Source organism: Lemur catta, chromosome X (genome assembly GCF_020740605.2).
Source record: "Lemur catta isolate mLemCat1 chromosome X, mLemCat1.pri, whole genome shotgun sequence".
Lineage (NCBI taxonomy): Eukaryota > Metazoa > Chordata > Mammalia > Primates > Lemuridae > Lemur > Lemur catta.
Window position 1 is genome coordinate 30,402,182 of NC_059155.1, and position 26,818 is coordinate 30,428,999.

The 26,818-nt window shown below is 37.9% G+C and overlaps 1 protein-coding gene across 2 annotated transcripts in view; it reads left to right on the top strand.

Annotated features, from left to right (window-relative positions):
- Positions 1-242: 242 nt before the first annotated feature.
- The window catches only part of SLC25A14 (solute carrier family 25 member 14), a 48,173-nt gene continuing 21,597 nt past the window's right edge, over positions 243-26,818 (top strand). Inside the window, exons 1-8 of one of the 2 annotated variants that reach the window (XM_045537777.1) lie at positions 243-323; positions 5,551-5,644; positions 7,647-7,794; positions 10,720-10,814; positions 12,475-12,560; positions 19,446-19,541; positions 24,314-24,438; positions 25,243-25,378. In XM_045537777.1, coding sequence (XP_045393733.1) covers positions 5,581-5,644; positions 7,647-7,794; positions 10,720-10,814; positions 12,475-12,560; positions 19,446-19,541; positions 24,314-24,438; positions 25,243-25,378 — 750 coding nt within the window. In that variant the 5' untranslated portion in view covers positions 243-323; positions 5,551-5,580. The remainder of the gene's footprint in view (positions 324-5,550; positions 5,645-7,646; positions 7,795-10,719; positions 10,815-12,474; positions 12,561-19,445; positions 19,542-24,313; positions 24,439-25,242; positions 25,379-26,818) is intronic. The other variant, XM_045537778.1, reaches the window with a different exon arrangement.

The following is a 26,818-nucleotide window of genomic DNA, read 5'->3' on the forward strand; positions in this document are numbered from 1 at the left end:
CCTCTGCTCCCCGTGGCGAGCATGTTAACTGTAGAATCTGCCAAATTCTCACGCCTGAGCTCCGTCTCTCTACACCTCCCACAAGTCAGCCTTTGCATCAGCAGCCTGTTCGACTCCCGCCTTTAGACCCTTGCCACTTCTGCCTCTTATTTCGCGCCTTCTTTTTTAGGCTTGGAGGAGGCGGAGTTGGAATGGCTGCACCACGGTTGCCGGGGCGACGCCTTGGTTACTTCCGCTGGTTTCAATACTTCCGGGTTGGCATTGCGGTGGCGTTTCCGACCGTGGGAGCCTCGGCTTCCCAGTCGTCCGATGAGCCTGAGCAGGTGAGGGGGAGCTCCTGGACTTCCAGGCTGGGGAGTGGGGCTGGGCCGCGCCAGGCCGCGCGGGGCCGGGCTGGCCTGGTTCCCGGCCTGGGAGGGGCTTAACGGTCCTCTGGTCTCTCTCTCCCCTCAGCCGAGTCCCTTCCCTGTCTTTCACTCTTCTGGCATCGGTGGTTTTACTTCTTCGATTGAACCCTGCTTCCTCGGCCCCCCTGGGAGGCCGCCTCCTTCAGGCGCCTCCCTTCTCTCCACGAGCTCGCTCTGACAGCTGAGGAACTGGCAAGATCCTGCTACCCAGAGTGTGAATGGGTATCTTTCCTGGAATAATCCTAATTTTTCTAAGGGTGAAGTTTGCAACGGCGGCCGTGATTGTAAGCGGAGTAAGCAAACACCTCCATTGTATTAGTGTGAGGGATGCTGTTGAAAGATGCCCCCCTTCGGTTTCAACCCTCTGCCACTGTCAAGGCATTGAAGGCATCTATTAAAATGCAGTTCAGTTACTTGATTGGGATGACAACTATTATCAACATGAATTAGTTTCTCAGACAAGGTAACAGCAGGGACATTTATAGTTTTGTGTCAGTGATTCTTCCCTCCCCCCCAGGCTAGAGATGCTTAGAGTCATCATGAACTCTTCCCTCGTATTCATTCCCTACATTATTGAGTTCTTTGTGTCTCCATTTTCAGAAATTTATCTCTAACCTCAGTGACAACAAGCATCCTTGTCTGCTTTATTTTGCACCATCCTAAGCTAGTCTCCCTGCCTCTCCATTTGTAATGCACTGTGTTTGCAGTAGTCCTAGTAGGCTAACTAAAATGTGGTGGATTTCCTCCAGTTACTTCCCTGCTTTTAAAAAAACTTGCAGATGCCCCCCCACCCCCCACCTTGGTTTTAAGCCTTTCAATGTAACTTGTTCCTTACCATACTCTTATCTGACATTGTTTCAGTCAACAACAAGGGAATTCTCTGTTCTAGTTAGATCCCTTTCTTCTCAGCACAAACTATACTGATTCCTGCCTCCACATGCTGTGTTTGTTCCCACATTTGTGTCTCTGTTCATCCTGTCCCCTCCCCACACCTCTCCCTTACCTGCACCTATCCAGATTCTGCCTACTCTCTGTCAAGGCCCAATTTAAGTTTTTTCACCTCGACAAGCCTTTTCAAATTTTTGAAGCCCATGCTGATTGTTGTCTTTTCTGTGCTCCTCTTGCTTGTAAAGTTTGTACTACACAGTTTAGCACTTAACATTACTCGAATGAACTACCTTGATTCTTCCACCAGATTTTAAGGTCTTAAAAGACAAGCACTATATTTTGTACAACTTATATCCCTGCCCCTTCTCCTTGCTTATCCAGGAAAGATAGGTTGAATGGTAAATATTGTCTTGGTGTTAGAACATATTTCTGTGTTTTTCAAACATGACAATTATACCCAAAGCACGTTGCAGGTTTGGGCATTTAGTATGCCTTCAATAAATATTTACATGGGTCTCCATTGTTACCTTCTGAATCTGAGACTCTTTAATGCCTACTCTTTCTTAAAGGAGAAAGCAAGAAAGGCACCCAGAGTGTCCTGACCAGATCTTTGGAATAGTGTAGGGCTATGTAACTTGTATTCTAGGATATTCTTATTCTCACTAAGGTATCAAATTTTCCTTAGATCTTGAGAATACATATCTGCATTTTGAAGATAATTTTCATTGGCTTCTTTATACAATAAATATATTTAGGGTACTGTATTTCTATTTTAACTTAGATATGACCTCTCCCCTTTTACCCATATCTGGGGTTAGCCCCCACAAATTAAAATAATTTTTAGAGGGCTAGGGGTATTTTACATAAGTAATTCTCTGCAACAAAAGCAAGGGAAGAAGATTTGTAGGCAGATATTATCTGAGGATCAGTAGAGTGTCATATGCATGGGTGTGAAGCATTGGCCCAGCCCAGCAAGTTACCTTCCTGGTTTCCTCTATCGTCTTTCACATACAGGCTGCATACATAGGTAAAGGATGTCATACTGGAAAACCAACTAAGTATTTAATGAATGTGTACTCAATTCTGTGCAAGCTATTCTGGGGGTTATAAAAATACTGTTAGATATGATATCTGCCCTCAGGGATCTTAGGAGAGGAAACAACATGGGGCAACTAGAAGATAAATCTCATCCTAGTCGTCACTGTTATGCCTGAGATAAGATATGGAAGAGATAAATGAAGGTTCAAAACATATTGTACACTTGTAGAATAGGTGCAGTGTAACATGCATGCATGTATACAGCCTTATGTAAAAGACTCAGAGGTTTCAGCTGGCAATTTAATGATTCGGTAGTGTGATATGGTCCCCAAAAAAGTGATTGCAATTTTCAGCTGTAGTAATTGAAGTATAATATATAGAATGAAGAAAATGATCATGGATACTTAGCCTAAGAAAGATAAGATACAGGAGAACATGATAGCTGTCTTTAAATATTTGAAGGACTCCCCTAGGGAAAAAGAATAAGTTGAATATTGCCTCCAAAGACTGGGTACAAATTAGAGGAAGAGTGACTTTTGGCTCAATACGAAGAAGGACTGTCTAAAATCAGATCTAATCAAAGATGATACAGGATTTCTTCATAAGATTCTTTCCTAACCTTGGAGTGAAGGAGATTTAACTGTCAGATGGGGGTGGGGAGATGATGGTAGTGGCAGTATTGGATTTGCCCAGACTTCTGGATTTCGTGGGCCATTAAATTTAAATGTGAGTGTGGGGAGGAGGCACAAATATAGGATAGTCAGTATTATTTTACCTAGTAAAGATGTTAAACAAAATCAACTGCCAACTACTATTATCATTTCGTACAAGAAAGGTGATTTTTTTAATGCTCCAAGAGTAAGAAGAATATGCTGTCCTAAAAATGTATAGTCCTTAATTAAATACATTTAGCTTAAAAAAGGCACCAGGTACCTTTTTTTATTTCACCTCGAAATTGTGAAAACTTCATTAGGGAACCACTGGGCTAACTTGCATAAGATTCAGTGACTGGTCTTTCTGCTCCCTGCTGTGGTTCTGCTCCCTGCCTTCCACTGATTCTTTGTTGCTCCCTAGACCCTGGGCACATCTTCCTTATTAAAAGGCTTGGCAGGTAGTAAAGTTCTGATGGAGGCTTTCTCTGAAATGAAAAGAATTGGAAGAAGTTGTCAGGAAAGTTTTAGAGAGAAGCACAGCAGCCTGAAACATTTAAGACTATTTTGGGTAATCTCTAAATTTGTGAATGGAAAGTGAATTTTTTCCCCACAGGCTGAGAGAGGGGATATGCCATAGTCCTGCTTTTCCATCCCTACTGTCTCACCATATGTGTCATGTTTTACTCTCAATTCAAATCCTAAAATGTGGACATAGCTAAAAATGTTGATAAGATAGTATTTAGTATTCAAGAGTCTTATTTCAAACTGCAGTTGATATTTGAAGTGCCTATTCCTACTTTGCTTCTTAGAATTCCTTTCAACAACTTTTCTCCAAAAGGGCTATCTGTTCCAGAGTCTATATGTACTATGCTTGAAAGGAAGTTTCCATCATTATTTTTGTGGCCTGTAACTAAAACATTTGTCTGCATGTTTGCTATTATCTCTGGAAAATTGTTCTTTGCTTAGTTACAGAGAATTCCTTTTGTGGAAACAAAGCAAAACCTTGTCTCCTCTAAAGAGATACCGTGACTCAAAGTCACTAACCCCAAATTGGGCAATTGGGGAGGTGGGCAGCAAGGAATATCAGTTAAAACGTAAATTTGGGTAAATTTTCAAAAATGTAATAATGATAATTGGCTAACAGTTATTGAGGTAGGTGCCAGCCACTTTTGTAGGTGTTTCACATATGTTATTTAACTTTCGCAACAACCCTATGATATAGTTTTTATTATTAGTCCCATTTTACAGTTCAGAAAATGGAGGCATAGAGAGAGGTTAAATAACTTGCCCAAGGTCACAGAACTAGTAAGTGGTAGAGTCAGGATTTGAATCTGGAGTTAGGATTTCAATTTAGGTAGTCTGACTTCAGAGTCTTTATTTCTGGCCACAAACCACTTGGAAGTTACTTTTGAAATTGAGAAGTATACATACTGTGAAGCTCTGAAGCAGGAATATTTAAAGGAAATCTGAGAGTTCATGCTGAGGAAATATATTAATTTCAGGTGGACCACAATTTAGTAGTTGATGCCTAGAGCAGTAGTTCACAAGTGTGGAAGCATCAGCATTATTTGGGAACTTGCAAATTCTCTGGGCCAGACAGACCACCAGTCAGAAACTGGGGAGAGGCCCAGTAATCTAGATGAGCCTGGTACATGCTAAATTTGAAAACCACTGGTCTAGAGGCTGGAGCTATGGAAAAAATAAAATCCAAGAGAGAAAGAGCTGAGAGTAGCAGAAAAAGAGAGGAAAGCTGAAAAGATTGAAGATGACAGGTCTAATAGGGACCAGATGGGAAAGGAGGAAAAGGAAGCTGGGAGCACAATACATTGTTTAAAAAACAACATAAAAGAATAACAGTATTTGTGTGTATGCATTTTAAAGGGCCAGGGGGAAGGAAAAGGAGATTCACTAGATGGATGTATGTTAAATGTCAGAAAGAAGAGATACATCATCCATATTGCTATCATTCCTCTGGGGACCTGAAGGAAGGTGATGAAAAGGTACTTAGCTTAGCCTGGGCCTAGTTGAGGAGCGAAGTTGTATATAGCTAGAAGTAGCTAGATGAATGAAAATTCTAAAGTTTAGTGGAGGGATGAAAGGGCTAAAAATATGAGACGGTAGTGGTAGGAGCCTGTGCTTTGCACTTGAATCAAGCTAACTGAATACCACGAACTGCTTTTATGAGATGCCTCAGCCTATATAATTTGAATTCCAGGTCCCTTCACTTGTAATTGTCTAGTTAAATGTCTGAGTTGGGTGTGCTGGATGGACTGAAGCCTCTTCTTTGGGTGGGGATGAATATAATATTAAAGAAACTAGAGAGAATGAAGGGCACAGGTTGATCTTTTAGTGAATTGCACGCCTACCTCTACATAATGGTAGTAAAGAACAAATTCATGATCATCCAGCACATAAAACAGAATTCCCCATTTTGTGTCATTCCACTTGGTGGGGTTTCTCCTCTACATCTGTTTTGTCAGTTTTGTTCATCTAAATTATATGATCAGACACTAACAAATGCTCCTCACTCTTGTGCATTGTTCTGATTTTTGTTTATTTTTTAGCAACAGAAAAGTGCCACTGTAAGCCATGAGATGTCTGGTCTGAATTGGAAACCCTTTGTTTATGGCGGCCTTGCCTCTATCGTTGCTGAGTTTGGTAAGAATGTGCAAAATGACAAACCTGCATTTTATAGTACAGATAGTAAGGTATGGTGACAGTTATTTTTGGTGGAAAATAGAGAAAAAATAAAAAGCTCACCCTCTTTGTTCTAAAAATTATTGTATTGCCAGGCGTGGTGGTTCATGCATGTAATCCTAGTGCTTTGGGAGGCTGAGGCAGGAGGATTGCTTCAGCCCAGGAGTTTTAGATCAGCCTGGGCAACATAGTGAGAACCTGTCTCCAAAAAAAAAAAAATTAAAAAAATTAGCCAGGCGTGGTTGCCCGTGCCTGTAGTCCTGTAGTCCCCGCTACTTGGGAGGCTGAAGTGAGAGGATTGCATGAGCTCAGGAGTTGACATTTACAGTGAGCTATATGATTGGGCCACTGCACTCCAGCCTGGGTGACAGAGTGAGACCCTATCTCTAAAAAATAAAATAAAAATAAATTATTGTTTCAAAGCTATCAAGTAATATTTTAGAGAAAGTACTACTAATGGTATGGCAAATGAAGTTAAGAAAAGTCAAACTTAGGAAGCTTTTTTGGTAGTTTAGTGATTTGTTAATTTGCTAGGCTTAAGTAATATACCTGAAAATATAGAGAGAGTTGGATATGATAGACATTTCTGTTATAGTCCTCTACTAATGGTCTTTCTTTTATGCTAAGTTGTTTATAAATCTCTTAGTAAGTATCCAAACTTCTTTTTTTTCAAACCTCTATCCCATTTTAGAAGAAAACTTACTGCCAAGATCAGACAAGATTCTTTTTTTTTTTTTTTTTTTTTTTGAGACAGAGTCTCACTCTGTTGCCCAGGCTAGAGTGAGTGCCGTGGCATCAGCCTAGCTCACAGCAACCTCAGACTCCTGGGCTTAAGCAATCCTTCTGCCTCAGCCTCCCGAGTAGCTGAGACTACAGGCATGTGCCAGAATGCCTGACTAATTTTTTTCTGTATATATTTTTAGCTGTCCATCTAATTTCTTTCTATTTTTAGTAGAGATGGGGTCTCGCTCTTGCTCAGGCTGGTCTCGAACTCCTGACCTCGAATGATCCACCCGCCTTGGCCTCCCAGAGTGCTAGGATTACAGGCATGAGCCACCGCACCCGGCTGACAAGATTCTTCTCTATTTGATTTTAATTCAGAAATATTTTTAGATTGTGACTTTTCATCTTCCAGATTTTCTCTTTCCTAAGCTATTCATAAATGACTGCGATCCACCAGTCTTTGTTGACTTTCATGGTATATGCTCTGGTGTTGTGACATTCAGATCATTGGTGACCAGAGCCACATAATCTCCTTGTTAGTTTTAGACCTTGAAATATTCCTTGAAATATATTTTGTTAGTGTAATGACCACTTCTATGTGTTGACACAAAGAAAGAGGTTTGGTTTAAGAAGTTTTCCCTCCAAGCACTCTGCTGGTATTAGTCCTGAATTACCTAAGGAACCAGGATGAGTACAACCAAATGGGACTTTTCCAATATCTTTCATAATATTAGGGAACTGTTTGTTTTCTGTAAACAAATAAAAGGAAAAAAAGCACTAAACTTTGCAATAGTATATAAGAGTATCTTGAGCAGCAATCTCATGTGTTCTTATCTTTGTGAAAATTTGGAGAGATTTTTATGAGGGAAAGGTGGGGAGACTTGAGGTAGGAAGGGGCAGAAAAGAGACTGCTAAATGTCAGATTGTATGCTACAGATGAAACAAAAACATTTAAATTATTTTGCATTTATAGTATATTAGGACAATCTTAAAGCACTCTATTATATCACAGTTTCATGTATACTGTGGGTCAAATGGTGCTGCCTATATACCAGTATAGTAGATTTCATTTTAATACATACAACTCTTGTTCTCTGACAGTCATATTCTAATAGAGATCTTCTGTGTGTTGTAAAAAGGATTTTGTCTTATGTTTCATATATTGTCATTGGCTTATATTTAGCCAAAACTTACCTGTGACTCTTTTGAAATATTTAAAAATGAGTGTGTTCCTTCATAGGAACGTTCCCTGTGGATCTTACGAAAACACGCCTTCAAGTTCAAGGCCAAAGCATTGATGTGCGTTTCAAAGAGATAAAATATAGAGGGATGTTTCATGCCTTGTTCCGAATCTATAAAGAAGAAGGTGTATTGGCACTGTATTCAGGGTAAGACTGGATTCTTTCCTTATTTCATGAACAGAAGTGTTTTTTAAAGAAGCCATATATTTCAACTGTCTGCTAGTTTGTACCCTTCATATTCACCATTTCAACTTATAATTCAGTATTGATGTGTGCCAGTTTATATTTCACCTGCCTGCAAGTCTTGAGTTTTGGATTTGTGTTCATTTGGCTATGAGTGATACGTTTTAAGATGGGTATATCATTGCAGCATGGGTATACAGCAAGATGATAAAATGGGTATATCATCTTGCTTTCCTGAGAGTCATCAATAGCCACTCTTAATAGCAGCACCAATTAATTGTATATATTTTTGTGATATTCTTCCTGAGTTGGCAAATACTGACTTACTTTAAAATTTTCCTCTTTAAAGAAGTATTATTCTGGTAGTATAAACAGAAAATGCAGAATAATAGAGAGGGAGACCCATCTTTTTTTGGTCAACTTTTGATTAGCCATAAGTTTGTGGTTATTGTCCAGTTTGTAGTTTATCTGCTGCCATTTTCCTAGGCCACTCCTGCATCGAGGCTACCAGTTTATTGCTCAGAGAATAGACACCAATTTTATTGTTAAAATAAGTGAGACTTAATTTAAAAGATAATTTTCTTGGGGAAAAAATCAAGTAGTACGTCCTGAAGCAAGGTGATTTGTGGATCGTCTGTTTCACCTTGTTCTTTCATCAGCATGGATAATCACAAGATTTTTTTTCTGATAGCAAGCAATAAAATCAGAAATATGCATATTTAGTCATCACTTTAAAATTCTAACCGTTTGAATTGCCGCCTTCTATTTATACCCCCTAAAGTACAGTTCTGCAAATTTGGAAGAATCTCAAAGAAGGTATGAGTGAGAATGTCTGCAGTTTAAAGGAGAACTTAAATAGGGTGAAATCTTGGCTCTAGTACCTCCTTGTTGATAGGATTTAACATGTATCTGCAACTGTTAGGAAGTAGAAGTTGATTTTTTAAAAATCTCTGTTAGGTGGGTAGTGGTATATAATTCTTTCTATACATTGCTGGATTGAATTTGCTAATATTAAGGATTTTTCATCTAAGTTCATGAGAGATATTGGTCTGTAGTTTTTCCTTTTTGTACTATTTTTGTCTGATTTTGGTATCAGGGTAATACTAGCCAAAATGAGTTGGGAAGCATCCCCTCTTGTGTTTCCTGAAAGAGATTGTGTAATACAGGTGTTAATTCTTTAAATGTTTAGTAGAATTCCCCAGTGAAATTATCTGGGCCTGGAGACTTCCTTTTTGGGAACTTTTTTTTTTTTTTTTTTTTTGAGGCAGAGTCCTGCTCTGTCACCCTGGCTAGAGTGCCATGGCGTCAGCCTAGCGCACAGCAACCTCAAACTCCTGGGCTCAAGCGATCCTTCTGCCTCACCCTCCCAAGTAGCTGGGACTACAGGCATGTGCCACCATGCCTGGCTAAGTTTTTCTCTATATATTTTTAGCTGTCCATATAATTTCTTTCTATTTTTAGTAGAGACAGGGTCTTGCTCTTGCTCAGGCTGGTCTCAAACTCCTGAGCTCAAACGATCCGCCTGCCTTGGCCTCCCAGAGTGCTAGGATTACAGGCGTGAGCCACTGAGCCCGGCCTTTTTTGGGAACTTTTAAATTATGAATTCAAATTCTTTAATGGTTATCTTAGTTTGGTCTGCTATAACAAAGTACCATAGACTGGGTGGCTTATAAACAACAGAAATTCATTTCTCACAGTTCTGGAGGCTGGAAGTCTGAGATCAGGCTGCCAATATAGTTGTGTTCTCGTGAGGGCATAGACTGCCAAGACTTCTCATTGTATCCTCACACGGCAGAAAGAGAGAAAGAGAGCTCTGTGGGATCCCTTTTATAAGAGCATTAATCCCATTCATGAGGGCTTTACTCTCATGACCTAATCACCTCCCAAAGGCCCCACCTCCTAATACCATCGTGATGAGGGGTTAGGATTTGAGCAGGTGAATTTTGGGAAGAGACAAACCTTCAGTCCATTGCAATGGTTATGAGACTTATTCAGATTATCCATTTTATCTTAGTTGAGTTTTGGTAGTTTGTTGTTTTCAAGGAATTAGTTCATTTCTTTAAAATTGTTGAATTTATGAGTATAAAGTTGTTTATAGTATCCTATTATCCTTACAGGCTAATATTGGCTACAGGATAACAGGATTTGTAGCACTATTGCCTATTTCATTCCTGTTATTGGTGATTTGTGTTTTCTATCTTTTTATCTTTATGAGTCTTGCTAGAGGTTTATCAGTTTTATTGACTTTTTTCCAAAGAGCCAACTTTTTGTTTCATTGATTTTTCTCTGTTTTCCTGTTTTCAATTTCATTAATTTATGCTCTTTATTCTTTTCTTCCTTATGCTTGCTTTGAGTTTATTTTGTTCTTCTTTTTGTAGTTTCCTTAGGTAGGAAATTCAGATTATTGATTTGAGACTTTCCCTCTTTTCTAATTTAAGCATTTTGTGCTATAAATTTCCCTCAGCTCTGCTTTGGCTGCATCTCATATATTTTAATAGGTGGAGTTTTTATTTCCATTCAGGTCTGTGTATTTTTCAAATTTCCTTTGAGACTTCCTCTGACCAATGGATTGCTAAGAAGTGTGTTTTATTTCCAAGTGTTTGAGGATTTTCCTTATTGATTTCTGGTTTGATTCCATTATGATCAGAGAACCATAGGGTCTCAAGGATTTCAATTCTTTTAAATTTGTTGAGGTTTGTTTTATGACCTAGAGTGTGCACTGTCTTGATAAATGTCTCATGGGTGCTTGCAAAAAGTTGTGTTCTGCAGTTGTTGTGTGGGATGAGATAGGTAAGGGAAATGATAGGCTGTCTAGGTATGTAAAATCTGCAAATGCATGTTTAGTATAATTAACTTTTCTTTCTTTCTCTCTCTTTTTTTTTTTGGCAGAATTGCTCCTGCTTTACTAAGACAGGCATCATATGGCACCATTAAAATTGGGATTTACCAAAGCTTGAAGCGATTATTTGTAGAACGTTTGGAAGGTCAGTATACTCACCCTCTTTTGAGGTAATCTCTTTGGATTATTGAAATCATGCTTAATGAGAAGTGTTCATCAAAGGATGCCTGAGAATGGAGGACAATCACTGCAAGGACAAAGTGAGCTTGTACTGACTTAGGATAAATCCTTTCAAGGTAAAAAATGGTTGACCTGCTCTTCAAATTTGTCCCTTTTCCTATAAAGAAAAGGCATCTGATCATCCCAGAAGAAACACGGAGGAGTCTTGTCCAGAAAATTAATACTATCCTCATCAATAAGAGTATTACAACTGTAAGGCATTTTCCAGCTGCCAATTTTGATAAGCTTTTGTTAGGTAAAATAATTGTAGGCTATTATATTCTAGATACTGATGTACCTATGGTCACCTTACCCACATTCAGCATTATCATGTGTCACTCTATTCACTGCTGTGGTATTTCTAGTCTGATACTATACTAAATGGTTATATTACTACAGTCCTGGGGCTGTTGGATGGTTGGAGACAGCTGGAGAGCCATTCGGTTAGTAATGTCCTTTGAATCACTTTATTGTCCTAAATCAGCTTTTTCTGGAGCCTCCTGTTTGGGAATCCTGAAGAGTTTTCTTCTACCTCTTTGTAAAATAATTTTCTTTCATAGATTCTTTGCTTGGGTTTATTTAGTTTCTAGTTGTAGGCTCTTCATGGTGAGGAGGATATAATTTTGAAGATTTTGAAGATATAATTTTGAAGGAATAATTTTGAACATACAATTTTCATTGTAGAACAATATGCTCTGTGGTTTCTTTTTTCTTTTTTCTGGCTGAGGGAATTTAGTTCTAAATGATTTTTTTTTCACATTCAACTACAGAAGCCTTCTGTAAATTAACAGAGGCTAGGAGAGAATTAAGGCCTGTCAAAATTAATTTTAGATTTATTCATTTATTTTTATTTTAGAGACAGGGTCTTACTCTGTTGCCCAGGCTGGAGTGCAGTAGCACAATGATAGCTCACTGTAACCTCGAACTCCTGGGTTCAAGTGATCCTCCTACCTCACCCTCCAAGTAGCTCGGACTACAGGTGTGTGGTATCACACCTGACTAATTTTTAAATTTTTTATAGAGGTGAGGACTTGCTATGTGGACCAGCCTGGTCTTGAACTCCTGGCCTCAAGCAATCCTCTTGCCTCAGCCTCCCAAAGTGCTGGGTTTACAGGTGTGAGCCACTGTGCCTGGCCAATATTTAGATATATTTAGATAACTTTTTTGTATTAGACATAAGATTTTATCTTTTAATGTTCAGTTTCTGAATATTTAGAGTTGATGATTATCCAGAACAAGATTTAAAAAAAATCATGTTCTTTAGATGTTTGAAATGTTTGAAGGGGAAATACCACATTCTGAATTCATGTGGGGTATTGACATGTTATGTAGAAGAATAGAACATGTTCTAGTGTCCTTTAGAAATAACGATTTTTTAAGAAATTATATTTTAAAATTTTTATATATTTTAGTACTGACTTGGGATCTAGAAATATTTGAGTTTATTTTCATAAGCTTTGTAGTTCATTTCTAAAGTTATCTTTAGAAAAAGAAGAAAGCTTCTTTTCTTCTTATAGCTCAGTACTCTGTTCTCAGAAACTGGTGCCTAATACAAACAGACCTTTCCTTCTTTTTCCTTTTTACAGATGAAACTCTTCTAATTAATATGATCTGTGGGGTAGTGTCAGGAGTGATATCTTCCACTATAGCCAATCCCACTGATGTTCTAAAGGTAAGAGATGTATGCAGTGTGATTTAAAAAGAGCATGAGGTTTGAGTCAGATTTGGGTTCAGATTCCCCACTTGATGGCTATAAAACCTTGGGCAAATCATTTAACTGCATTAAGCCTCAGTTTCCTCATTTGTAAAATGAAGATAAGGCAGTACTTATAACATAGGGTTGTAAAGGATTAGACATAATATATGTAAACTTCCTATCATTGCATTTGGTAGTAGATAATAAATAGTAGTCAATTTATTATGATATGCGTTAATCCATTGGTCTTCATACTGGGGTATGCAAGCCCCTGTAGATTCTTTCCAAGGGCTATACAGTTTTACAGGAATCAATTTCCAGGTCCCTTACTTTCATTTGTACTATTTTCTAAAACTGGTCTGAGAATGAATCTATGTTTAGAATAGTCCTTCCCCCGCTTTACAGAATATTCCCCACCCATTCCAAATCTTAGTATGATATGTTGACCTGAAGTGTAACCTGGAGTATCAAACAAAGGAATAAATCGCAATAATAGTTTTGGAGAAGTCTCCTTTAATAACTAATTGGGGTATCCTCAGTCTGTAATTCCTCTTTCTCTGTCTTTTTTTTGAGACAGAGTCTCACTCTGTCACCCTGGGTAGAGTGCAGTGGCATCAGCCCAGCTCACAGCAACCTCAAACTCCTGGGCTCAAGCAATCCTCCTGGCTCAGCCTCCCAAGTAGTTGGGACTACAAGCACGCACCACCACGCCTGGCTAATTTTTTTTACGCCTGGCTAATTTTTTTCTGTCTTTAGTAGAGACAGGGGTCTCACTCTTGCTGAGGCTGGTCTCAAACTCCTGACCTCAAACAGTCCTCCCGCCTTGGCCTCCCAGAGTGCTAGGATTACAGGTGTGAGCCACCACGCCCAGCCTTCTCTGTCTTATTAATATTTCTATTAAGGGTGAGATTTGGCTTTTAAAATGATATATTTTGGCCTATGTTGGATGTTGGGATATTCTAAATTTAGAACCAGTATAGTATAGGTTAGTGATGCTGATTTATTATGAATATACTTGGATTTCTTTAAGATTTTTATCAAATCACAGAGTGAAACATTTATTTTAATATCAATTTTTATCTGTATCTCATAAAATGGTAAATATTTTCTACTTATTAACTTATTTAAATTTATGATTAATTAAAAGCACGAAATCTATGATTAAAATATGAGAGGATCCCAAGTTTTAAAAAATTATTTTAAAGGGGTTGTGAGAAAAAGGTAAGAGGACACATGCTTTATTTGAGCACTGGTGAAATCACTAGTGGCTAGGTTAGTGAAGGGGAGATCTATTGCAATTCAGAGAGTTTTGAGAACTGAGAGAGTGAGTTAAAAATAGCATACATGAAAAAAAAACAATGGTGGCTGACAGAGAAAAAATATGAAATAGACTTTCTGGACTAAAGTGAGAGTAATTTAGCTACAGAATTTTTATATTATTTTAGATTTACAGAACAAGTATTTATGAAGAGAATTTACTGTGTCCTAAAACTCTAAAATATTTGCAGTATAATCATACTTGTTAGAATGTGCTTTTCAAGAATAATACTTAACTCTCTGACACATGCTTTTTTATCCATCTGGATCCTAGACTTAGTGACCTAAGTGATTCACTTTCAAGTTCTCATACCTCTGATCTGTCTGACAAAATTACAATCATTTACCAATGCTACCATCCACTTTTTCGTTTCTTATACCTCAGTAGGACTGATTAGTGCTGGGGGGAAAAGTCACAATCTTAGACTGTGGCCATGCCGATATGATTTATGATCACTGTTGGGCTGTGCAGTCCTTTCATTATCCTTGGGCACCTCTTTCTCCTATCCTCAAGGACATTTTAAACCTTCAAGCGTTCTGTTAGCTCTGTGTTCCTCTTGATCTTAGCAGACAACTCCACCTCCTATGGCCTTGCCTTACACCTCTCAACTTCTTGTCCTTTCACCCTTCACCTATAAACTTATTTATATCCATACCCATCCTTACCTCGTCTCTACTGTAGTGGTTCTCAAAGTATGGTTCTCCAGACCAACTGCATCAGCATTACCTGGGAACTTGTTAGAAATGCAAATTCTCAGGCCCTACCCCACACCTAGTTAATCAGAAAGGTGTGGGATGGGACCTAGCAGTCTGTGTTTTGACAAGCCCTCCAGGTGGTTCTGGTACACAGTCAAGTTAAAAAATCCTGGCTTTACTCTGCTCTTACTCACTTCTGTTTCATTAGGAACCTTTCTCTATCATTTATCCTTTTTCTCTTATCTTCAGCCTCTTCTTCTTTACTGGTTACCTCCCTTCAAATGATAAATATGTGCACGTCTTTCTGTCCTAAAATACTTCTTCTTGACCCTCTGACTTCCTCAAAATACCACCTTTTTCTTCTCTTCTTATCCAGATTTTACAAAGAGTAGTCCTTACCCTCCATCCCTCCATAACCTGCTGTAATCACTCCTGCTACTTGATTGAAACTACTCTCCCCAGGGTCAGCAGCAATGTCCACATTATCCAATCCAGTGGACATTTAGTTCTCATCTTACTTAACCAATTTTGACTAATTCCTTTTACTTGAAGTTCTCCTTTCATTTTGACCCCACAATATTTAGATTCTTCTAGTTTTCATACTCCTTGGTTTCATTTGTGGGCTTTTATTCTGCACCTACCGTAAATCTCTCTCTTCTCTGACTCAAAGTTCCATCTTTAGCTCTTTTGTCCTACAATTTCTCCCTGGTTGACCATTTTCATTCTTAAGACTTTGGCTTTCACAGTATGAGGGTATATAGGCTAAGCTGCTATAACAAAGAGACTAAAAAATACAAGTCCTCAGACAATATACAAGTTTACTTCTCCCTCATGTAACAGTCTGGAGGAGAGTGGTTTATGCTGGTGGAGTGGCCCTACTCCATGCAGTCATCCGGGATCCAGGTTCCTTCGATTTTGTTGCACTGCCATTATCTCCTAGGGCAAGGATTGGCAAACTACTATCTGTGGGCCAAATCTGGTCCAGTGCATGTTGTAAATAAAGTTTTATTGGAACACAGCCACCCCATTTGTTTATGTATTGTCTATGGTTGCTTTTATGAGTCAGTGGCAGAGCTGAGTAGTTGGGACAGAGGCCTTAAGTCCTGCAAAGCCTAATATATTTACTGTCTGGCACTTTATAGAAAAAGTTTGCTGACCTCTGTCCTGTGGTATTTTAAAATCTGTATGGTTCAAGTTGGATCACCACCACACCTACATTCCCATGGGAAGAGAGAGAGTCAAGGGAAAGCATTTTCCTTTTGTTTTGTCAAAAATAAAATCAGATTAAGTTAGGAAAAATTTAAAAGTTTATTGTCATACAGTAAGAGAAAGTACAGATCACGATCTAGGATACTTCAAACCAAGTGATAAGCAGCTCACCTTACAGCAGTTATAGCACAGTTTGTAAAGCACAGAGGAGGAAGTATTTTGACCTTTTTCGTGATTGGCTGTTATAAATTATTGTTCTTTTAAAGGCAAACAACTGTTTAAGCTGATTGTCTATAGTGGATTGGTTTCATTTCACTGAAGCATGCTGACAAGGACGTAAAACTTACATTCTGTGTTTATGATTAGAGAATTTTTGGGGAAATCAGGATGATGTAAGTTTTGCTTACTTGGTGATGGGTGTTTGGCCTTTGGGTATATCTCATGTGTGGCCTACATTTTTGTTAACAGTTTAAATCTTTAAATATGTAGTTTTTGATGAGCAATTTCAAACATACCGAAGAGGAAAGAATAATAATAGTACAGTGAACATCTTTGTATACATTGCCTAGATTCAACAGCTAAGATTTTGCTATACCTGCTTCATTATTCCTTTTTTTCTGAATTCTTTTAAAGAACATTCCAAATATTGTCATTTCCCCTCACATATTTTTTTTTTTTTTTGAGACAGAGTCTCACTCTATTGCCTGGGCTAGAGTGCTGTGGCATCAGCCTAGCTCACAGCAACCTCAAACTCCTGGGCTTAAGCAATCCTACTGCCTCAGCCTCTTGAGTAGCTGGGACTACAGGCATGTGCCACCATGCCCAGCTAATTTTATATATATATATATATATATATATATATATATATATATATATTTTTAGTTGTCTGGCTAATTTCTTTCTATTTTCTTAGTAGAGACGAGGTCTTGCTCTTGCTCAGGCTGGTCTCAAACTCCTGAGCTCACATGATCCGCCCACCTCGGCCTCCCAGAGACCTAGGGTTATAGTCATGAGCCACCATGCCCGGCCTGATAGTTATGTTTCTTAACTCCCTTTTACTCTAAAGTACCCCACTGCCACCCACACACCTTTGTTTTTTCATTTTTACCATTAACTTGTTGAATAAACTGGATCAGTTATCCTGTAGAATTCCCAACTTCTGGATTTGTCTGTTTGCTTCCTTGTGAGGTCATTTAACTTATTCCTCTAAACTGTCTATTTCTGTAAATGGAAGGTATCTGTAAAGGTCATACTGAGTCATGTGAGGAGGCATACAATGTTTGATTGTCCCAATATTAGGGATGTTAAGATTGATCAGTAAATTCAGGTGTGACAGCCTTATTCCTCCTTTGTAAAGTTTCCTGTCGACCCTTCATCTAATAGTTTCCTCTATTGGTGACCATTACCTGAATCAGTTATTTCACCAAAGGCTGCAAAATGGTGATTTTTCTAATTCTGTCATGCGTTCCATGTTTCTTAGCTAGAATTATTCTGCAAGGAAGAACTTTTTCTTATTAAGTAGGGCTGTTTGGCTATTTTGAAATAGAGGCAATTTCCTTTGAAGCAAGACACAGGGAAGTTTCAACCACTATTTCTATTCACATTTCATTCTGAAGGACTTAGTTCCATGACTATATCTAGCTGAAAGGAAGGCTGGGAAATGTCTCTAATTGGGGGACCATGTGCCCAACTAAAACTCTAATTATTGAAGAAGGGGAGAATAGATGTTGGGGGACAGCTAGTAATCTACCACAATTACCCAGCCAGATCTACTGGGTCATCCAAGCTGGAAACCTAGATCATCCTGGATTCTTCTATCTGTGTTTCCTTTTAGTATTGAATCAGGTATCAAGTTCTGTAGATTTTACCTCATAAATATTTTTCAAATTTGTTGTTTCCCCACCATTCCTATTATGGCACTCATCTCAGAAGCCTCCTGACTTGGCTTTTCACTCTAGTGTGTACTTTCTCAACCCATCTCCAGACTGAAGCCAGAGTGATCTAAATCCATATCTGATCTACTGTGTATTGCTTCTTTGCTTTTGTGCATGTAGCTCTCTTTCTCCCTGCATTGCGTTTTCTCCTTTTCCTGGTAAATTTGTCCTTCAAGACTGTGCTCAGAAACGGGGCCAGACCTAGGGTAAAACAAGTGAGGCACTCCCCTTGGGGACAAAATGTAAGAGGGTGCCAAAAAACTCGGTAATCAATATAAATAACATTTTATGCAACATTTTTAAGAAAATCAAAATTAATTCAAAAATTAATGATAAACCAGTTATAAAAATTTTATATGATTCATTTCACTCACCTCACCCTAATCCTGGCCCTGTTGAATCCTGGCTTTAGTTAAAATTTTGATATTTGATCCGTCATCATGGATTTTTGTGGATTAATTTTGATTTTTTGAAAATATTGCATTAAGATACTATTTATTTTGATTACTGAGCATTTTGTGTCCCCTTACATTTCTCACCTAAGGAAAGTACTTCACTTGCCTCACCCTAATCCCGATTGTGCTCAGGAATCACCTCCTTAAAGACGTCTTCTACTTACCATAGGGTATTTGTAGTTTTGATTTGTCTTTATGGTAGTTTGTATCTCGATTTAATTGGGCTTAGGTTTTTATTTCAAAACTCTTAGTAGTAACAGTTGACTTTCTGCATAAAAGCGTGCTGCTGTTACATGACTTACAAAGGACGTTTATTGAAATCTTGAATGCTAGAGTTGTGCTTCATGAAAATCAGGCGTACATTTGGGCACTAGTATTTAGTGACTGACTCCTATGATTGATTGTATGTGTTTGGAGTCTGTGGGAAATTGTACCAAATCTTTTACATGACTATTTAATACTGTATTTCCTTTCTTGTAGCTTGCAAAGGCTACTTGGCAGAATATAATATCGTGCTTTTTACAAATAAAACTCAATTTAAGGTCTTGTAAGCATAAAATTACATTTTAAAACTTTTTGCTTTTTATAATTACATAAGCAATGCATCTTCAATGTAGAAAACAATGGAAAGCAGGAAAAAAAAACAGAGAAAAATCCTTACTTGTAGCCTCACCACTCAGATATAAACCACTGTCAATATTTGGATGTGTGTGTTCCTCCAGTCTCCTGGTGTTTAGGGATATATTTAAATTTACATGTTTTTTAATAAAAATGATATATATACTACTTTGTAACCTTCTTTTATATTTGGAAATTAATTTTTGACATCTTTCAGTATCAACAAATATTTTCCAACAGAATTTTATGGCTTCATAGTATTCCATTAAATGGATATATCATAATTTATGTAACCATTCTGTGTTGTTGTTTTTGGATATTTAGGTTTCTAATTTTCCACTAATCATATTTTAAATGAATCATTTTCTACACCTGCTATTTGTTCTTCCTTTTCCCCAAATTTTGTAACTTCAGAAATGATGGACTTAGTATGAGGAATGTGATGAAAATCATCTCTATAAAATGCACTATGACACAAATTACATTCTTTCTATATACAGTTTAACTCATTAATTTCATCATAATAGAGATTTTTCTGATAATTCCCAAATACTGTTTTCTTAATTTTAAAGGAGTAAAACATCTCATTTTGGTTCTTTCTGTCAAAACAAAATGTTCACCTCTTCTTTTAGATTCGGATGCAGGCTCAAGGAAGCCTGTTCCAAGGGAGCATGATTGGCAGCTTCATCGATATATACCAACAGGAAGGCACCAGGGGTCTGTGGAGAGTAAGTACTCTTTTCCTGGTAGTGTTTTATACTATCAGTTCTAGCATTTGCAAAGAAAACTTCCTTTATGTAAAGCCATAAAATTGTGAATTATAATAGGGTAAGAAGCTCCTCATCACCTATGAAAGGACCAAAACTTATCATTGGTCTTTATTTCTGCTTAACATTTGGGGATTGTATATGTGGGGAAAGTTATTACATTATTTGAGATAGTCATTTTGGTTTGTTTATATAAAGTCCAGAAGTCCTACCACCTAGAGATAATTTCTGTTGACATTTTGTCATATTATCTTTGTCTTCTATCTATACTTTGCCTTTTTGTTGTCATTGTTGCCATAATTTTTAATCTACTTTTAATCATTAAATATTATAATATTAATAAGTAGAATATACAGAGAGTGGAATTGGGAAATCCATTAATAGACTTTTAAATAAAAACGAGAGCTTTGCTATTTTTTTCCTTTGTAATTTTCTATAACTTATAATAAAAAATTTCAAACATAAAGAAAAATTGAAAGAATAGAACTATGAACTACATACCCATGACCTGGATTAAATGACTGTAAAGTTTGACCATATTTGCTATATTTATGCTTTTCTTTTTTTAGCTAAACTATATGAAAGTAAATTGCAGACATCATAGCATTCACCTAAATACTTCACTGTGCATTCCCTAAGAATAAGAAAATTCTCCTGTAATAACAGTACCATTATCACATCCAAGAAAATTAACAAGTCCCTAATACCTAATATCCAGTACATATTAAAACTTCCTCTATTGATGAGACCAGGCTAGTTTTCTTTTTGTTTTTTATAAGAGATGGGGGTTTCACTATGTCACCCAGGCTGACCTCAAACTCCTGGGTCAAGCACTCCTCCCACCTCAGCCTCCCAAGTAGCTGGGACAATAAGTGCTGGACACCGCGCCCAGCTCCAGGCTAATTTTCTTATAGAACATTTCCTTGTGGTGTTTAACTTGGTCTTCTGTACCATGTATTTCCAATAAACTGAAGGTTGGGTCCATTGGCTTGATTAGATCCATGTGACACATTTTTGGTAGGAGAGCTTCATAGGTGATGCTGTATATTTCATATTTCATCACAAGAGGCACATAATGTTTGGTTGTCCCATGACTAGTGCCAAATTTGATTACTAGGTAGGATGATGTCTACCAGATCTCATCATTGTAAAAGATAAGTTTTTTTTCCCCTTTGCATTTAGCAAGTAATCTGTGGGGTGATAGTCTAGCAGCATGTATATATCCTGATATCTAATCATCTTTTACCTAATGGTCTTCACATCCATTAATGATCCTTGAGGTTTACCTTTTTTTTTTTTTTTGAGACAGAGTCTTACTCTGTTGCCTGGGCTACAGTGCCGTGGCATCAGCCTAGCTGACAGCAACCTCAAACTCCTGGGCTCAAGCGATCCTTCTGCCTCAGCCTCCCAAGTAGCTGGGACTACAGGCATGTGCCACCATGCCCGGCTAATTTTTTTTCTCTATATATTTTTAGCTGTCCAGATCATTTCTTTCTATTTTTTTTGAGTAGAGACGGAGTCTCGCTCTTGCTCAGGCTGGTCTCGAACTCCTGACCTTGAGCGATCCTCTCACCTTGGCCTCCCAGAGTGCTAGGATTACAGGCGTGAGCCACCGTGCCCCACCGAGGTTTACTTTTTGATAACAGCAGGGTATACTTTCTTGATTAGTATAATTTAAAACCAGAAGATGGAATTAACTAGAACCTTCTCACAAACTGATACCGAGGGACAAAAGACAGAGCAATATGTAGAATTGGAGATTTGTCAGGAGAGCACAGCTACTTTATTTTTTATTTCTAGTTGTGGTAAATTGCACATAACCTAAAATTTATCATCTTAACCATTTTTAAGTGTATGGTTCGATAGTGTTAAGTACATTCACATTGTTGTGGAACTCACCTCCAGAACTCTTTATCTTGTGAAACTCAAACTAAACCCATTAAACAACTCCCCATTTCTCCTTTCCCCAGCCCCTGGCAACCCCCATTCTACTTTCTGTCTATAAATTTTACTACTCTAGGTACCTCATGTAAGTGGAATTATATAGGGTTTGTCTTTTTGTGACTGGCTTATTTTGCTTAGCATAATGTCCTCAAGGTTCATCCATGTGGTAGCATGTGTCAGAATCTTCTTCCTTTTTAAAGCTGCATAATATTCCATTTTATGTATATACCACATTTTCTTTATCCATTCAACCATTGATGGACACTTGGATTCACAATACCTTTTGGCTGTTGTGAATGATGCTGCTGTGCATGAGTGTGCAAATATCCCTTTGGAACCCTGCTTTCAGTTCCTTTGGATATATATCCAGAAGTGGAATTGCTAGATTATATGGTAATAATAGGTTTATTTTTTGAGAAAGTGAACATAGCTACTTTTATGATCCAGGCTACTTATGTGACTTAGGCATGTAACAAAGAAGTGGAGTACAGGCTGAGTGTGGTAGCTCACACCTGTAATCCCAGCACTTTGGGAGGCTGAGGTGGGAGGATAACTTGAGGCCAGGAGCTTGAGACCAGTCCAGGCAACACAGTGAGACTCTGTCTCTACAAAAAATTAAAAAAAAACATTAGCCAGGTGTGGTGGCGCACGCCTGTAGTCCCAGCTATTTGAGAGGCTGAGGCAGGAGGATCATTTGAGCTCAGGAGTTTAGGTTGCAGTGAGCTATGATGATGCCATTGCACTCTAGCCTGAGTGACAGAGTGAGACCCTGTCTCAAAAAGAAAAAAAAAAAGAAGCAAAATACATTGTTTTATGAATTCTGTTGAGACTGACATGTTTTATTTGCATATTAGAAATATAGGAATGTTTTTTCATTTCAACAAAGAAATATGTTTGTATTTATCTTCAAACATGTGGTTCTCTTAGTCTGTTTTATTTTCCTGTTTTGATTATATTAATAACATGGGTACTGGAAACATTTTACTTTCTTCCTTACTTCATTGTGAGAAAAAAACAGCACAAGTACGATAACAAAGTGTAACTAGCACTTACCTCAGAGTTGGAAAGACAGTAGTGTGGTGGGGACAGTGGTGAACTGGGGAGCACTAGCCCTGTTGAAAGAGGACATCTGCTCCTCAGCTCCAGCCTATTGCTGCCATGCACTGATGGTGAGCCCAGCGTGGCCAAATTTTCTGGCCTTTCAAGAGAAGCCATGTGAAATGTCCTGATTTTTTTACATGTTGACAACTGATTCAATCTTAGAAACACTGTGTGGGCCACACAAAACATGTCTGTGGCCTCATTTTAGCCTGTGGGCTCCAGTTTGGAGCCTTACTATTCACCATAGTAATCTTCTGTGAAGGTCACCCTTTTTAACAGAGTGAAATATACAGAAGAGTCAAAGAGAAGGCACTGTTTGGCTAGCCACATCAGCAGAATCAAGCATCTCAGCACAACCACATCATTTCCACTTAATAAATTGAGTTTGGGAACTTAGAGATGATTGAGCACTTTAGTATAACAGTTATCCCAGAAAGCAGTTGTCCCTATGGTATGTTATTTTCAATTTTTTTTAAGCAATAGGGTCTCAGTCTGTTACCCAGGCTGGTGTGCAGTGATGCCATCACAACTCACTACAGCCTCGAACTCCTGGGCTCAAGCAATCCTCCTGCCTCAGCCTCCTGGGTAGCTGGAACTACAGGCATGAGCCACCATGCCTGGCTCTAGATAACCACTGCTGTACTTTCTGTCTCTATAGATTTGCCAATTCTAGATATTTCACATAAATGCAATCATACAATATGTAGTCTTTTGTGACTGGCATCTTTCATTCAGCATACTATTTTCAAGGTTCATCCATGTTGCAGCATGTATCAGTACTTCATTTCTTTTTATGGCTGAATAATAATTCCATTGTATGGATATGCCACATTTTGTTTATCCCCTCATCAATCAATGAGCACTTGGGGTTTTGTACTTTCTGGCTATTATGAATAATTCTGCTATGAGCATCCATGTACATATTTTTGCATGAACATAATGTTTTCAGTTCTCTTGGGTATGTACCTAGGTGTGGAATTGCTGGGTTGTATGGTAATTCTGTTTAACTTTTTGAGGAAATGGCAAGTTGTTTTCCATAGTGGTTGCCCTATTTTACATTCCTACCAGCAGTATAAGGGTTCCAATTTCTCCACATCTTTACCAACACTTGTTCTTTTACTTTAAAAAAAATAGCCATTCTAGTAGGTATGAAATGATATGTCATTATGGTTTTGATTTGCATTTCCCTAATGACTAATGATGTTGAACATCTTTTCATATGCTTATTGGCCATTCATATATCTTCTTTGAGGGAAATGTCTTCAGATCTTTTGCCCGTTTTTTAATTGACTATTGTGTTATAAGTGTTCTTTATATATCCTAGATACTAGTTCCTTAGCAGGTATATGATTGGCAAATATTTTTCTCCATTGTATGGGTTGACTCCTCATTTTCTTGGTGGTATCTTTTGAATCACATAAGTTTTAAATTGTGATTAAGTCCAATTTATTTTTTTCCTTTGTCTCTTGTGCTTTGGTTGTCATATCATTATTTTATTTTTAATACAGCAAGTGAATTGGGAATTTATAAGTGTTCCAGTATTAGTCATTGATTTGAAAGAGTGACCTCTGTACTTCAGATTTGGATTTTTCTGGCACTTTTAAACTCCTGATCTATTTTGTTCACTTTAAGACTTATGTCATTCCCTTTGCATTTCTTTGGTGTCTAATGTCACTTGTGTTTCGTAGGGTGTGGTCCCAACTGCTCAGCGTGCTGCTATTGTTGTAGGAGTGGAGCTACCAGTCTATGACATTACCAAGAAACACTTAATATTGTCCGGAATGATGGGCGACACAATTTTAACTCACTTTGTGTAAGTAGGATAGGTTGTGCTCATTCTGTATTTCCAGCATTTTGAGCAAACCTCTTTTACTGAAGTCCTCAAGTGGAATTGACAACTGGTACGTATGGCCTAAATACCCTTGTCTGTCCTATTACCAGAACTTCAAACCTTCTGAACACTTTACACTTCACAGAGATCTCAGGGGGTATGGGTATTTGGGTACCTGGGAGCAGTGTCTAATACAGCAGCCTACTAGAGGTGCATAGGATTTGCATTTATTCATACACAGCCTCTATATCTAATAAGCACATCTATTATTTGCTTTGGTTAATTTTGTATCAGAAAGCAAACTTTTCTCAATGGGAATGAGAAAAAAGGGTGAAATTTTATAGGGCCTGTGAAACTAAAGCACAGTTTTTGGCCGAAAACTGTTGTTAATCTCATCTTACATTTTCTTTGTCTTTAAATCTTTATGATATTTTGCTACTCAAATGCATTTGGCATTTGATATGGTGGTTTGAAAATTTTATGTAACTAGTAGATGGTGTGTGACATTTCCTGCTTGGGGATCTCGTTAGGTTTATAAACTGTCTCCTTTAAGAAAGAGGCTAAGTTTCAGATCGAAAACTGAAGGGACAACCTTTGTATGGTGTGTTTCTCTAGTATAGATTTCCTTTCTCTTTAGGTCATAATGAAAGGGCAAGTACCAGGTTTTATCTGATTGGATCTGAGTTATTATACATTTATGGTTGGCCTAATTTCTGTTTAAGTGGGCAGAGGGTGAAAGTGGGGGCAATCTATCTTCTTAAAGTTTAGTTCCAGTTTCATCTTTAGTTCCAGCTTTACATGCGGCTTGGCTGGGGCTCTGGCCTCCAATCCGGTTGATGTGGTACGAACTCGCATGATGAACCAGAGGGCAATCGTGGGACATGTGGACCTCTACAAGGGTACTTTGGATGGTATTTTGAAGGTATGCACATTGTGGATTTGGGGTACATTTTAGTTTTCTTTGATGTCTCAGACCTTTCAGTCTTATTATTAGTTGCTACATATCATTCTGAAGATGAAAGAATCATTATGTATATTTTTAGTAGCCTCTCAGAATCATTCCCAGGTAAAAAAAAAAAGCTGTCTCCTTGGCAATCTGGTGATGTACAGTGGTCCTTAATATTATTATTCCAATTCAAGTGCTCGAGAATATAGGATACTTTATTAATAGTATCATGTAGAATTATTGATATAAAAGACTTAATATATTCCCATTTGCCAACTTTAGATAAGACAGAGATCATGTAATAGAAAACCTGGTACTTAAAAAAAAACAAACCCTGAAACTTGATTTCATTTCAAGGCCATGCTATTGTTCACGTTGGCTTTGAAAGTTTCTGCTGTTATGTTTGTAGGAAACTGAATATCACAAATGTATTATGTAATTACTGGTGATATTACTGCTACAAAAACAAATTTAGGGCTAAAATGTGATTTTGGTATGTGGTTTCTCTGCTAATATCAGTTTTGTTTAACAATTATTTATTATATATCATGCACCATTTTAGTAGTTACAGAGAAATTATAGCTATTACAAAAGTATTGTAGGTATACAAACAGATAATCAGTGCAGCCTGGTAAGTGATAAACTCAGAGTTCTGTGGAAGGAAATTTTAGCCCAAAAGTTTGAGATACACTCCTTGTAGGTGGTGGCATCTTGAATGATAATAACTAACATTTGTTGAGTGCTTTATTGTGTGTCAGGAACTATCCTAATGAGACTTAGATGTATTCATTCATTTAATCCTCACCATTGTCCCATGAGGTAGGCACTGAAGCAGTGAGAGATTAAGTAACCCACCTAAGTTTTCACAGTTAGTAAGTGGGAGAGCTGGAATTTAAACTCAGATCATTTGGCTTCAAACTGACATTTTTAACCTCTACACTATTTTACCTTCCTCATGTTGGTGGCTAAGGGTTGGTTAGGTCATAAAGGGTATTGAATGCTATACTGAGGTGCTTGGACTTTTTTTATAGCTTGATGGGGAGTTATTGTAAGCTTTTAGAGCTGGACATGGTAGCGTATGCCTGTAATCCCAGGTACTCAGGAGGCTGAGGTGGGAGGATCGCTTGAGCCTGGGAGTTTGAGACCAGGGCAACATATGGAGATCCTGTTTCAAAATGAAACAAACAAACAAAAAAAAGAGAGAATGCTTTTATTCAGGTCAGATTTGCATTTTAAATAAATCACTCTGGCTTTGTGGAGACTGAACTTTATGACACTGGTTCTTAATTTTGGGTGCACATTGGAATCACTTGGGGAATTTTCACAGCTCCCTTGTTTACTTTAGACCAATTAACTCAGCCTAAGGAGTAAGACCCAGGTGTCAATATTTTCAGAACTTTTCAGATGATTGCAGTG